The 14,395-nt window shown below is 45.5% G+C and overlaps 1 protein-coding gene and 1 long non-coding RNA gene across 11 annotated transcripts in view; one reads left to right on the top strand and one right to left on the bottom strand.

The window, feature by feature from the left end:
• Positions 1 to 15: 15 nt before the first annotated feature.
• Positions 16 to 11,524, top strand: LOC108448007. The gene is made up of 2 exons (XR_001863762.1): positions 16 to 3,811; positions 11,033 to 11,524. It is a non-coding gene; the product is annotated as an uncharacterized LOC108448007 (long non-coding RNA).
• An 806-nt stretch (positions 11,525 to 12,330) lies between these two features.
• The window catches only part of PRDM1 (PR/SET domain 1), a 111,204-nt gene continuing 109,139 nt past the window's right edge, over positions 12,331 to 14,395 (bottom strand). For all 10 annotated transcript variants that reach the window (XM_017739639.1, XM_017739638.1, XM_017739637.1 and 7 more), the window contains one exon: positions 12,331 to 14,395. This exon ends at the window's right edge or, in 8 of these variants, runs on beyond it. In XM_017739639.1, coding sequence (XP_017595128.1) covers positions 14,290 to 14,395 — 106 coding nt within the window. In that variant the 3' untranslated portion in view covers positions 12,331 to 14,289.

Raw genomic sequence — 14,395 nt, 5'->3', positions numbered from 1 at the left:
CCCCCCCAGCCGGTCCAGCAGCTGCTGGCCTCCTGCTGACCTGGGCTGCTCCTCTGCAGTGCTGTTGTTTGCAATTCACAGTTGCTCTCCAGCTTCAGCAGTGGCTTGGGCTGAGGATGGTGGCAGCTGGGATGGCTGACTGGCTTGGGAGGTGGTTTTACCCTGGTTGACTGCAATCTTTGCAGGTCCCAGCCACTGCAAGGCTGCAGATCTCTCCAGCCCTGACCACTCCTGCCCAGAACTTGCTGCTTGGACCACAGACCTCTGTCTCTGAGAATTTGCCAAAAAAGAAACTGAGGTCCTAATGCTGCTCAACCAAAAGAGTAGGAAATAAACCGCAAGCCTCACAGCTCCTTGACAGTCCTATTCCAAGCTCCATTGGAGGGTTTTCTTTCATGGGTTATCTTTTACCTGGTTTTGCAACCATGCCAGGATGACCAAAGCATTTAACACTCGGAAAGAGATAACTGCAGTGAAGTTTCCTCTTTCTGATCTGCCTCGATAACTCTCAAGTCAAAGTGCATTTATCGTGTCCTTGCATTGGACTATCGGCCTTTTGCTAAACCAAAACAAGCTAGGCCATACTGCAATTGAAAGAAGACCTTCCTACTTCATGGCTGTTGTGCAATCAATGCTCATCAAGGATGGTTAAAGACACAAGACAAAACACACCCTGCATTTGAGGGTAAGGTGTATTAACCTTTCCACTTGGAATGCCTAATTGCTCAAATATTGCCAACATTGTTCAAACTGCCAGATATGTTAGGGAGCAGGCAGAACTGGAGGGACAACTCTATATGAGGGGTATGACAAATTTATTGGGTAAATTGTATGGGAGTGCTTAACCCTTCTCTCTGTTCTGTTTTTTGTAAGGACAGTTGCCAAGTAGAGTTGGTCATGACTAATTCATGTGAGGAAACAGCACGGAGAAGTTAAACAGCAACAACCAGTTTAATTTCACTTGTTACCAATAAGGCTTAACTTAAGTTTCAGAAGGAGATGAAAGGTAAATTTGCCATTTGCTCTCTATGTTTTAAAAGCTGCAAGAGAGCTTGAAGAGTGACATGCTCTGTATTACTAATGCTATCTCTGTCCTTAGAGCAGGGGGAGGAGACAAACACAATTTGATTTCTGTGTATACTAGGACAAAATTTCTCCAAAGCACAGAATTTGTGTTTTGTTCTACCCCACTCCTAGCTTTTAAAAATCATTCTAGAGGTACATTAGTTATCCCTGAAGCAGGGCAGAGCATACATGGGCTCCTATATGTGTCAATGCCAAAACTGACCAAGATGATATAAGAACGTTGTCATGAGGGAGAAGAAGTAAGCAGGAAACATATCCTAAGTATCTGAGCATCAACTCTAGCAAACAATGCATCAGGTATGAATATTTCACAGGTGGTACAACCAGTCACCAGCTACCTCTTTTTTGGCTTATCTTCTGATCTCCCCTGAATCAAAGGGTACAACAATGGTGACAGTGAGTGGATGAGGTACTGTGTATTTAGACAACATTGTAGAAGATGATTTGTCAACAGGGAGACAGAAACCTTTCATAATGCTTGGAGGAAAATTCATAGGGTAATCCCAGGATAATAGATTTTTAATCCTGGGATGTTTCCTTGTATGATACAAACTAGTGAGTTTCACCCACTCCTTTGAACCTTTCTGTAACTCCCTTGAGATAGACCATTTCCTTTTGAAAGATGTTCAATCCAAACCGAAACATTTACCAATTCCTTCATCCCTGTGGCTAGATAGTTATTTACTAAAATAGAATAGAGCAAAACAAGAATCCTTTCAAAGGCAGTATATGGAATTGTTATCCCTTTGAGCTAACTACAGGAAGCCAAGCACATGGCTGAGCTTTTGTAAAATCAGGTTGAAACACAATTCTTGTCATTTAAAATGCTTCAGAAGAAGCCAATCTTGATTTAAATGTACACTACATGGGTTGTAGTTGAAGACCATCCAAAATGAGGCTGCCAATGGGCAGATCTGCCCTCTGCTGAGCCAGGTGAATCTCTGAAGAGGCTGAAGGCAAATGGCTCTTGCATACATTAGCAGCTTTAGCAATTTTCTCAGCATCCACAAAAAAGCTGGGGGTGATCACTTGCCAGTAAAGGGAAGACTTTGCTAGCATGGGCCCAGTTATTTTCTTCCCTGGCTGCCTGTATCCAGTCATGGAGATGACAGTGTCCTAACAAGAGCCCCAGCTCCATATCACTGGATTTCCAGCTCCAGGGAAAAGTATTAGCAAAATGTGTCAAAATAAGGAAAATCCTAAAAAAAAAGAGTAATTTGGTAATATCAACCCAGCAAAATACTAAAGGAGAGCTCTGGCAGGGTGGCAACAGGTTTCCAAGGAGCCAGAAAGCGTCATGGATGTTACAGTTTGTCAAGTCATGGGTGAAATTTCATGCCTCAGATTAAAGTCGGAGATGAGAAACTCTGGACCTTTCAATGTGGGAGAGTTGAATCTATCAAAACAGTTTCACTTTGCATCTACAGACTGTGAAAAGATGTTCTTCCTTTTTTTTTTCTTTTTCTCTCTCTTAGTATTTCATCTCACCCTTGCCCTTAGTTGTGTGGGTCCCCTCACTTATGAGGCACCATGTTTTCCAAAGAAAGGTGCTGTTTCACTGCTTCACTTCACCAGAAATTCTCCTTCTGGGAAGACTGAAGAAGCTGGTGGCCGCCGTCCCCCATGGCCAGTGTGCTGGCAGGGCTTGCAGCACTGGCAGGGATCCAGGAGCCCCAGGGATGCTCACCTAGAAGGCAAGAGGACAGGGCTGGGCACAGGGAAGGGGAGAATGAGAAAGGTAACAGGGATGGAGAGAAAGAGCGGAAGGTTCACCACCCTCCCATGCCAGTCTGCATCATGGGTGACAGGCTTCTCCTAGCAGCAGTACCATGGCTAGCAGAGCTGGTGGATTGATACATGGAAAGTGCCAATCCTGCTGTGTTGTGCAGACATACCATGGGACAGCCACAGAATGGACAAATCTTGCCAGTGCATCTGCTTTCCAAAGCCTCAGAGTTTGCCCAGGCAGCCAGTGAGGACAGCACTGAGGCAGCAATCACAGGCACTCAGAGGCTGAGAAAAGCTGGAATTAAGTCAGTCAGTCCTGCATGCCTGTGTATAACGATGTGGTCTTTACAGGACGCGTGTTACCTTTGCCCTTGGCCTTTGGAATCGGGAACCAAAGGAGGCTCTAATGTGTAAACCCCACACCTTGGAGGTGGTCTCTTCAAAGAGGAGGAATAGATGGAGGGGCTATCATGGCCAGACACTGGAGGGCTGCCTAGGGGAAATGTTTTCCATTGGCTGTTACCCCAGGAGTTGTGCATAGCATGGAGCAAGTCACTCAACCTGAGTTTTCACAGGTCATGTAGCATAGTTATCCCTGGTTTTGTGTTTGGTTTGAAGGTGTTCAGGATTCCCAGTGACCCCTGAGGTTAAGATAAGCTTAAGTCAAATAACATGTGGGATAAGCTGCCCCGAAAACTCTGGGCACCCAAAGAGAGTATTTGACTTCAAACTCCTGTATTTTCTTTCTTTTTCAGTCCTGCCTAGGGATACCACCTTCCTCTCCCACATGGATGCTGACTTACACAGGTGAAGCCTTCAGCCATCTTTCCAGTGAGTCTACTGAAAGCACTCAAGAGCAAATGGCCCCAGCTGGAGAGTGGGGCAGGAGCACAAAGGCCAGAGCCATGTAGCCAGAAAGGAAGATGGGGTGAGAGGGATGGCATCTCTGCCCTGTCCCATGCAGGATGAGCATTTCCTGCCTTGTGCACTGAGCAAGGTAAGAGTCCTGTGGGAAAACCAGTGTGTGACCCTGCAAGCAAGGCTGCTCCTGAAGCTATGTGTGGACAAGCTTAATTAATTCTGTCTCTTCATAGCTTTTTTTGGTGCTTGACGTTTGAACCTTGCTTGTGGTGCAGTAACACAGGGAGAGAGGTGAATGTATGTGAGCGAGTGAAAGTGGTGTCAGCGTTTTGATCAGAACAAGGTTTCCATTAGATGCAGACACATGTCCAACCTGGTACCTGTTTGTTTCCAAGCAATGTGAAGGCCCACTCAGTTCAGCACAGTTCTGGGGGCCCAGGCTTTTAATACCATGTAATATTAATTTCTGGCAACAGATGAGAGTTATACACTGTGTTTAAATCTGGGATGAGTTGTTGACCAGCTGTGGTCTATGTGCAGAGATACCAAATGCTTTTCTTTGGATAGTGTCAGTTCCAGCCTGCAAACCACATGTGGGTCAGAGGCAGGACTGAAGACCAGCAAAAATAACCCATTTAATTTCACATTATGTCTCTCCTGCAGAGCATTTAGTGCAGTTTCCTCTAATGATTTAAGCATTTCAGAAAGTTCTGGGTGAGATGGCTCCTTTTTCAGTTCAGCATGTCAGTCAGCGCTGGTGGGAGGTTTCTGCCCTTCTGTCTGCACCAGAGAGGTAAATTAGTTAAGCAGAGGCATGATTTATTTGCATGCAGCTGAGGTGGCGAATGTGTTATCTCAACAGCAGAAAAGGAAATGGTTCTCTATAGATTATTAGCTACTGAAAAAGCAAAGGCATGTCTTTTGTTGCCACCACACCACTGATCTGACTGTTGAGTAGATATGGATCAATAGCTCTCTTTCCTCCTCACCCTCCTTTGCTCTTCACATTTTCACTTAGGCTGAGGTGAAGAGGTTTCACTTTAATTTATGTCATTCTTGTATTGCCAAATGGCATGCCAGCACAACCGATCCGGGCATGATCTGACTCTCTGTTGTGTGCTCTCACATGCAATCCCCTCGTGGGAAAATGCTGAGAGAAAATGGAAATTTAAGCTGTGCACCTAGCCACTGTGGTTTTTGGGTTTTTAATAGTGCTTCGTTTGTAAGGTCCTTGGGGCAGAGAGAGTTTGTGTTGAGTTCAGGGTAGTCATAGCCCGTAAGTGAGGATTTCTAAATATTACGGTATTGCAGATAGTCCTGTAAGCAAATTGTTCTCTCTATGAACAACAAAATACATGCAGTTACAGATCAGAGGATCTCAGAACAAGGTACAAATATTAGTCCTACACCACAGCCTGAACAAGTCTTATACCTATTCTACAAATGAGTTGGGTGCTGTATGGGAAGGTCAACTGACTTGTTCCAGACCTCACTACTAGTTAGTGGACGTATCAAAAGCAGAACACAGCCATCTTGGCTCCAGGGTCCTTGTCTTTATTGTTTAGCTCTGGCCTTGAAGTACTGAACTTTTTAGATTAAAAATAAAAAGTTTGTCCTTAAACCACATTGTTAGATAAGCTTGATCTTGGATATATTCCCCCATGTAGATACTCATCACTGCCTTAGTGTTTAGACTGATTTAATAATTACACTGAAAATTAATTTTTTTTTAAATGTAGTAGGAATGGCATCAACTGGTATTCCCAGACTTAAACACCCAAAATCTGGGGTAAATGAGAACCTGTAACTGAACTCTGTGTCTGGCTCCATCCCTGGATATATTTTTGGAGTCAGACTCGCATGGGGTTGAGGCATTTTCTTGTGGCTAATGGATGCAGAGGGAGATAATGGACAAGCGACCAGTGGCAAAAAACTGAGATTTAGCATGTTCATGTCTAACAAGGCACTTAGAGTGTTTTGCAGGGGTGTGTGCTGCTTCAGGAAATGGGTTTAATGGTCAGGGAGGGCCCTTGTTTTCTAGCCTCCTCAATTCAGATGAATAGCTAAGATTTTGAAAGAAATTGGAGAGCACTGTGCCTCCTTTAAGGTTTGTCCCCTCCACTCCTCAGCCTTCCTCTCTGTTGGGTGCTCACTAGCAGGATAAGGATAATCCTGCCCTACACAGCAGAAGGGCCTGGGCCGTGTTGCCCCTGCCCAGCAGATCTTGAACCACTTGCACCTGCAGCCACTGTTCCACCTCATCTCCTGGGCTCCTTTTTGAGGTCAAGCAAGACAAACGACAGTGCAGCAAACAACACAGTCACTCCTGAATATTGTATCTGGAGGGGATTACAAACTCAGGCAGATCTGAGGGAGGAAGGAAATCTGCACATAGTTCCTATGTAGGTCATAACTTCATCTTAGAAATACTCAGGTATTTTATGAACAAGTCTCCCAGTGATTTGTGGCATGTGGCTCCCAAGGAGGGCAATAGGAACTGGGGTATCCCCAGGGAGCTACGCTGAAATCCTCCTGAATGGCTCCTCTCAGTCACAGCCCATGTGGGGACAGCAGGACAGCCAGTAGGGACATTGGTGTGTAGTCTAAAAGCTGGGTGTTTATAGCAAACAGATATAAAGATAGCAATGCTCATGTGGAAATCAACTGCACAGCTGGGCATAGGAGTTACTATTGAGACCACAAGCCTTCGGAGCCAATCTAGAGCTGCTTCCCAAGGGCCATGGACATACCTGCCCTGCCCTTCCCTTGCTGCCATCTCTAATCATGGGCACAATTTTGGTCAGTGGCTTGTGGCCAGACTTGCTCAGGGCCAGCCCAGGGAAGAATGGGGATGGGCAAGCATGTCCTGCAGCTGTCCCGTTTGTAGCTGCCAGGCTGGGACCCCAGTGCTGGGACATCAGTGCAAGGGAACAGGGCTGAAGCAGGATTTTAGGACAAAGGGGATGTAGGAAAAGAGCCCCAGCCCTGGAATCCTGGCTCTGCTAGCTGGGATCCTGGCTGGGGCCTCTCACTGTGGCACTGAGGTTGTGGCTCTAGAGGCAGCTTATTGCCCCACTGACTGGGTTGTGAGGGTTTTGGCAGATTGGGATGCTCTGCTGAGAAAAAGCCCTCTGGTTGTCACCTCTCTCACTTCTCTGTGCTTAAAGCGTATTTTCTCAGTTTGCAGTGTCAGGGGGCTGGGTGCACTGTGAAGCAATTTGGATTCTGCATTGATAAGGCGAGTGCAAACTGTCCCCACAGCTCTCAAGAGCAGAATCAAACTGAAACTCACCACTCAGAGTAGAAAGCACATAACACCCACAGCTACAGACATGCACAAATTGCTGCAATATAGATTAGAAAAGGAGCCCTGTTCTGCACCCTCTGGTCTCATTAAAAACACGCACACACATCAAATCTTCACTGAATGACTACAAGCACCAGCGCGTGTTCCCTCCTAAACACCCAACTTGTAACGGCTTATTAAAAAGGCAAATTTTCACTTTTCATGTATTCTTGCCCCCCTTAGCACCTGGTTGCAGTTTCTACAACATTTTTAACTTCTGTTTTTTTCATGACTGGTTGTGAGTAAAGTGAGACCTCTCTGGGATACCACCCAGCCTGGTAACTGGGTCCCCACCTAGGGACGTGGCTCCAGCGTAGCCGGAAGAAACCAAACTCCCCTCTCTTAGTAAAGAATTTGTGCATAGGGTTTTGAGGCTGACAAGAAGAGCAAATCTGGTCTGTAAAGATGTACAGAACCTGTCCCTTAAAAACAAAAGGTCATCTGAATACATAAGGTAGACTAAGAAGGTGAAGGTGGGGGAAGAAAAATGTTTCCTGGAGTTCACAGGACAGCTCTCACACAGAAAATTTTGCCATAGGAAAGCTGTAGGGAGACTGGGAACTATAATATCCAAGAAATCACATACAGAATGCTGCCTGCCACACTCCTCTTCCTGCCCAAAAGCTGGCCACTGCTTTGTTCATTTAAGTTAGGATTTAGTGTGTAAAATTCAGCTGGTAAAGGCAGGAGCGTTGGGTCTCCTTAACCCTAAGACTGGTACCACATTCTAACAGCTGAGTCCTCAGCACAGGCGAACTGGGAAAGAGGTTTTCAGCCTCTGATTTTGCTGTGCGTGGTTTCAATATTGCAGGAATCGCTTCTCTTCCCCGAGCGGTTTTTTTTGGGCAGGAGTGCTGTAAGGAATCTCACTCGGTCCTTGGATAAGGAAATGATCAAGGACTTGCTTATTCACAATTAATGGAGAAAAAGAGCTGAAAGCCTTTATTAATCATTGCACAATAAGGAAGTCATACTGGTTTTGCTCCCTTCAATAGGGCTATTTTGTCACACCTACCTAAGTGGTTTGGCATCCCAACCATCTCTCCACGTGCAGCTGGGGAGGAGGAAGGAAGGCCCACTGCACCCAAATGTCACCAAGGTGCCTGGCTGACAGCTCACGGGGAGGAGGGAGCTCTGAGTGTCCATCTCCCTTTCCTGGAGGGCCAGGCATCTCTTTTTAGAGATCTCTGCCCAGTGCACACACCGGTGCTGCCTGTCTCCATGCTTTGGGGCAGGTTTCTGCCCCAAGCCCTGGTGTCAAAAAGGAGCAGAAACTCATGCATGCCCTGTGCCAGAGTTCCCCCCTGCCAGGGAGGATCAGCTCTTAGGGGTGTGTGCCACCCACCCAGTCACTGCAGATCCTTGCCCCACTACTGGGCTTCTGCTCCCTTGTTTACCTATCGTGGCAGGCAGTCTGTGTAACCCCCAGCTTCAGAAAGCAATTTGTGGCTGGATGTGGTGGCTGGCAGGTGCCTCTGAAGTGCCAGGAGACAGATGTTCAGGCTCTGGGCTTTGGCTGGCACAGGGAGCTGTATTGCTGTGCTCTAGAAAAGGGTGCCGGGGGTGATGTCTCAGGGGCCTTTCCTAGGTGAGCTTGTGCAGGCTGAAGTTTGTAGAGCTGAACAGCCTGAGCCAGCAGAGCCTGTGCTGCCTGGAGGTGGAAAGCACCATTTCATCTTTCCTGGGCTGGGTTTTCCTGTGCAGAGCACCGTTCAACCAGTGCCAAGGTGCAAGCTCTCATGGTGGAACTAAGGATACTTTGACTTTGAAGCAGAAGGCAATGTCTGCTTGCACACACCTCACAGCAGACACCTGACCTCTCTATCATGGGACAAGAATACAACTTTGCATCAGAAGGCAGCACTCAGGCAGCAGCAGGGACTTGGTGAGGCTTAGTGGTCCCTCTCCCATTTGGCTGCCACAGTGGATTGCTGGGAAATGTTCCCCAATCTCTTAAAAATGAGTGAAAGCAGAGTCATGCAGCATGTTGGAAACTCTATCATTGATGGCAGTTGGTACAAAGGTGGCCTCAACTGGGATGCAAATGTGCTCCTTGCCAGCTCTTCCATGTACTTCCCATGAGAATGGGAAGGGCAGCAGCCATGCTGGTTGCAGGATGGATCTGTTTCATCATCTCATGAAAAATTAAACACTTACGGTTTTGGGAAGTGCCATATCTTTGACAAAAAGTCTTGTTTTTCTGCTGTTCAGGCAAGACTGTGCTGAAGTTGCCAAAATGTCAACCTGTGCCCCCCACATCCCAGGCCAGGCAGCTGCCTTTTCCCTGCCAGCCTACCCCAACCCTGGGCAGAGGAGGGAAACCTCCCCCTCAGTGCCAGGGCGGCTGCTTTGATGCTGTCAGTGAGTTTTTCTTTAGCCACCATGACAGCCTGTGTTTTGCAGATACCTGCCCCATGATGGGCACATTCCTCAGCTGCACTGCATCCACTCAGCTCCAGCTCATGCAGTAATTAGCCAAGTGTTTCCTGGCTGCCTTTAATTACAGCCACAACTATTTCCCTCACTCTAATGTAACACCTCTGAATGACAGCAAAGGTTTTGGGCCGCATCCCACGCGGTCCCAGCACGTGTTGAGACGCAGCCGTGCACTGGCAGACACTGATTTGAACCCAAAGGGCTCATACCCCCTCAATGAGTCACATTTTTCATTTTCGACCTCAAGGCCATAATTGGCCACACTGGGAGTTAGCAGTGTCTCCCCAGTACCCAGCTGAGAGGCACTGGGCTTTATAAACCAGCCAGAACGGCAGGATCCTCCCTAAATCTGTGCTTGAGTCTATCTCAGCTGTAATTCACCCTGTCCTGTGGCAAAGCAGCTCAGCTGGCAAGGCCACATTGCCCAACACGTTTGGCCCCTGAACATTTTCACACTGACGGCAGCAAGACGGGCATGAGGCCTGCCCGCCCACAGGCAGCCAGCGGCTCCGTGCTGGGGCACGCGCTGTCACAGGGCTGCGTTTTGTGGCAGCTCCCAAATCGATTAGCTTTTCCCCCCTGCCCCTAGTTAACGCTGTTGTGGTTATCCGACCTGGCGGTGGTGGTGTTGCCATGGCTGAATCCCGCTGTACTGCTGCTCGGAGCACATGCCATCAGCGGCTCCATCCGGGTTGGGGGCCGCCAGAAACCAAGGCAGCAGCTGCCGGGCTCGGCCTCGCAAGGCTGTGATCTATAACGTGCATTGTCTTTTTATGTAATGTGTTTTATTAAACATCTTCTAAAGCTTACAAGTGTCCCCAGGACATAACTCTCCAGCACAACGTAACGCTCTGCCAAGTAATGAAGTATGATTTATGGCGGTAATGGTTATCCTATGTTTTTTGCAAAAAATTATTACAGCAATAGCTCTGTCGAATATGGGAATATAACATGCTGCATTTGGCACGTTTATGACAACAGTGCTCTGGTTTTCTTAACTCCACAGTTCGGTGTTGGCAGTATTTCAAATTCTTGAGACAGATGTTTAAATGAATTTTTTTAAGAGGACAGTGAAATACTTTTAAAACATCATACGGCGCTGAGTGTCTCAATATGCGCAGGAACGTTATTTCTTTAACATTCAGGTAGGGCAGGGCAGCACATGGCCTCTCTGGTTTAGATCTCACGGTAAATGATGGAAGTAGCAAATGTTGAATTAGCTTTCTGGGGCATCCTGGCCTGCTGTTACTCTTGGGCTGAGGTGGGGAGGGAGGGGTGGACACTTGGCCTTCCCCTGGATTTAGTGCAGTGTTCACATCTCCTTTGTGAGCACTTAACAACAGATCCACGTTTGTTTTGAATGCAGTTCCCACCATGCTGAGACAGGACTAAGTGGTCTCACACTGACATTTTGAGTGTGTCATTGTGGTCCTGGTGGTTATGGTTTCAGGCCAGAAATGACAATCATTTGGAAAAATGTAAATGAGAACCCTGGTCACATATCTCTGAGACAGATAGCATTCAAGTATTTCCATTGAAACACAGAAAATTCTTGGCTTTTTTTTTTTTTAAAAGGTACTGGCTGAAACTGAGGAAACCTCTGTACAAAATGAAGCCAGGGTATTCAGCTCTGGCATTGCTGTTTGCAGCTTTCAATGAGGGAAAATCAGAACCCACAAAGGCAGGAGTCAGCATTGCTGAAGACACCACTGCCCTCAGTGAAGCAGCATTGGGGCCACAACCAGGCCGCGCACCCAGTTGGTGCAGAGAGATTGAAGACAAGGGAAGCATCAGTAAAGCAATGAACACTTATATTTAATTTACATTTGACAATTTGCACATAAATAATGATGTAAACCAATACGTAAACATATGATAGTTTGTTGTTCTAGCAAAGTAAAAAGCCTGTTAACTTTGGTCAGAGTCTTTCTTAAGAGAGACAAAAAAACCCCCAAAAACACTGTTGATTGTTGCTACATTCACATGTAAAACGTCTAAGGGAAGGGGGAAACAGTAAAGAGAAGTAACAATTCTTAAAGCTGATGCATATAAATTCTTGTAAATTTTGTATCAAATACAAGAAAGCACTACAGGCAATAATAGGAAAAGTGTGTGTCCAGTGACAGAGTAGTGATACTTTGGTTTATCCTACAATTAAGTACTATATTTATGAACTATTGCTACATTTAAAAGATGTCAGCCTCACGATTTGCAGGAGTGGAAATGTTATGAACTGGAGCCCTTCAAAAGCTGTGTTGGGAGACCTGTATTTCAGGATTGTTTGTTTTTTTAACAGAAGGCATTAAAATGAAGTTTGCTGAAAAAAAAAGACCACCGAATCCTGAATTGTTGAGGTGGACTTTAAAAATTTTTTTAAGAACATAACCAGACAAAAAGGGATACATGGAGGGAGGTGTGTAATAATGCTACTTATATTCATGTGAGTTGACTGTGCAACTCGTTAGTGGCAGGGCACAATGAGACAAGGGCCTTGTCCCCCCTTGACTTCCATCCTGCCCTTACTGTGATTTGTGACCACATCACGCATGGGTTGTATTTGGCTTCTTTTCAAGTTCTTTCAGTTACATTTTCTGGCTGTCTGTTGACTGACCACCAGCCTCCTTCCCTCCCAGTGCAGACTGCCAGGAGAGCAGGGGACTGAAGGAGCCCTGGCCTGAAAACAGGGTCATTCCCACCAAATTCACTGAGATGCCACACGTGGATGCATGATGATGTCACTCACGTGTTTGCAAGTCCCGGCTTCACCTTCAGCTGTGCGTGTGTATTTGCAAGTGATAAATGCCTCGGTACAACCTTCTGGTTTTGAGGTCACTGGTTATTTGCAAAACTGGGATAACATTTGATTTTCACACTTAGATGAAAAATAGGTTTTATTACATGGTTTGGCTCACAACTTAAGTGGTATAAATATATATACATATACATATATCGTATAGTGGTATAAATATATCTATAAATATACATGTATTCTTTGCTACACCTCAAACATCACCATATCATCTTTGGGCTTAGCAAAACAAAAAGATAAAAGGACGTGCATTCTATCTTTCCCTGTGCACATTTTGGTTTCTTCTCTAAAGTAGCAAAGCATTTAGGTAAAACAGCATTGTCTGCACCACTGGACACAAGCACTGAGGTAATTGTTGTTCAACAACTTTGCAATGCCCTTTTCTTCTTTAATTAAATTAACCACAAAATGTACAAACACAAATACTGAGAAAAATCTGAGTCGTACAGGAAGGAAGAAAAAAAATTTATGTGCCAGGAAAGGACTTTGCTCCCCACTTCTACCCAGGCAAAGTGGGAGAGAAAAATACAAGTAAAACTGAACCCCTTCTTTCTCAGGGAATCTGACCATCTTTTTTTTTTATCCCTGGAAGGCTCTGGCCAAAAAACCCAAAATAAAACAAAAATCAGAAGAAAGAAATCTGCCCAAACCCCCTTTTAGGCAGAATATTAATAATATTTGTGTCTTTGCTTTTAAACTGCTTTTGGAAACAAAAGAATGTGAGATTCTATTTTGGAAAAGCCACTTTAAGCTCATGTGTTCCTTTGGTCTTAAAGTTACATGACAATATGTGGGGCTAGAGCTGTTTTCTAAAAACCTATGGTATTGTCCATGGCAGGTCAGTGTTTGCTGTGCCACATCTGTTCCAGGGAGAGCTGCAGGTAGAAAAATCTTTCTCCTCTCCTCTGAGAGGCAGGAGAAGTTCTTTCTTCCCTGCTTGCTGCTACTCTGGGTTGTTGGTTTGGTCTTTTTTTTTTTTGCTTTTCAATTCCCAGTGGGGTGATTTGCTCATGAAAGTACACAGAATTTTTTTTTCAAACCAACAGATCTAGGATTCTGTATGTCACATGTCCAACTTTGGCAATATGAAAAACCACATTTGTTTAAAAGACATTGGTACATAAAATACATTTACTGAAACCCTAATCTTAGGTTCTTAAAACAGATGTGCAGAAAAAAAATATCTACAAGGAATGGCCATAAAACAAAAAATAAAAACATTTAAAGTAAAAATTACAATGAATTTTTCCAGTCATTGTAAACATTTTCCTAATTATTGCTTTTAGAATGATTAATTGCATAATAAATTATGAAGTACTATCATTGAAAAAATAATTATGGATAGATGATTGTCTCTTAGTAACTGGCGAGGCAATGCACAGTCCTTTGCCCCTTTTTATGCCCTGAGAAAACAGTAACTTTGGAGTTCCTTCTTTCAGCTGGAGAGCGTAGGGAAACTACTGTAAGCCAAGATTGCTTTGCAGCATTGAAACTATGTACAAGCAACTGCTACAGGCACCCTGACTTGCCAAGTCATAAATAAAAAAAAATCACTTTGCCAAAAAGTCTTAAGGGTCCATCGGTTCAATTGTTTCTTGCTTGACCTTTACAGGTAACAGAGGTAGTGGGTGACCGTGAGGCAACTTCATAACTGACATATCTGACGACTCGTAAAGGTTGCATCCTGAGGAGATAAGCCCATTTCCCAGGTTCCTCTGTAGAGAGACTTTCAGATTAGCTCCTTCCATTTCCCTCCTGAGCATGGTCAGTATATCCTTCTCCACGATCGACGTTAAGTCGATATTGTCCTCCACTTCTTCCAACTTGTCAGCATTGTCACTGATATCGAACTTCTCAATCTCCTCATTGATTCGGTTCAGGTCCTCCATGGAGAGGCCAGAGGCAGGGGCAACGGGGCAGTTGCCCTTCAGGTGGACCTGGAGGCTGCAGAGGTGAATGTAGCTCTTGTGGCAGTGGATGCATTTATGGGGGCGTTCCCGGGTGTGGAGACGCTTGTGCAGCTTCAGGTGCACAAACTGGGTGAATTTGGCCGGGCAGAGCTTGCACTGGTAAGGCTTCTCTCCAGAGTGGAGCCGCAGGTGGGTTTTGAGATTGCTGGTGCTGCTGAA

Source organism: Corvus brachyrhynchos, unplaced genomic scaffold (genome assembly GCF_000691975.1).
Source record: "Corvus brachyrhynchos isolate BGI_N302 unplaced genomic scaffold, ASM69197v1 scaffold14, whole genome shotgun sequence".
In the NCBI taxonomy this organism is placed as follows: Eukaryota; Metazoa; Chordata; class Aves; order Passeriformes; family Corvidae; genus Corvus; species Corvus brachyrhynchos.
Note: the sequence above shows the minus strand (reverse complement) of the source record. Positions and strands in the feature narration are given on the sequence as shown.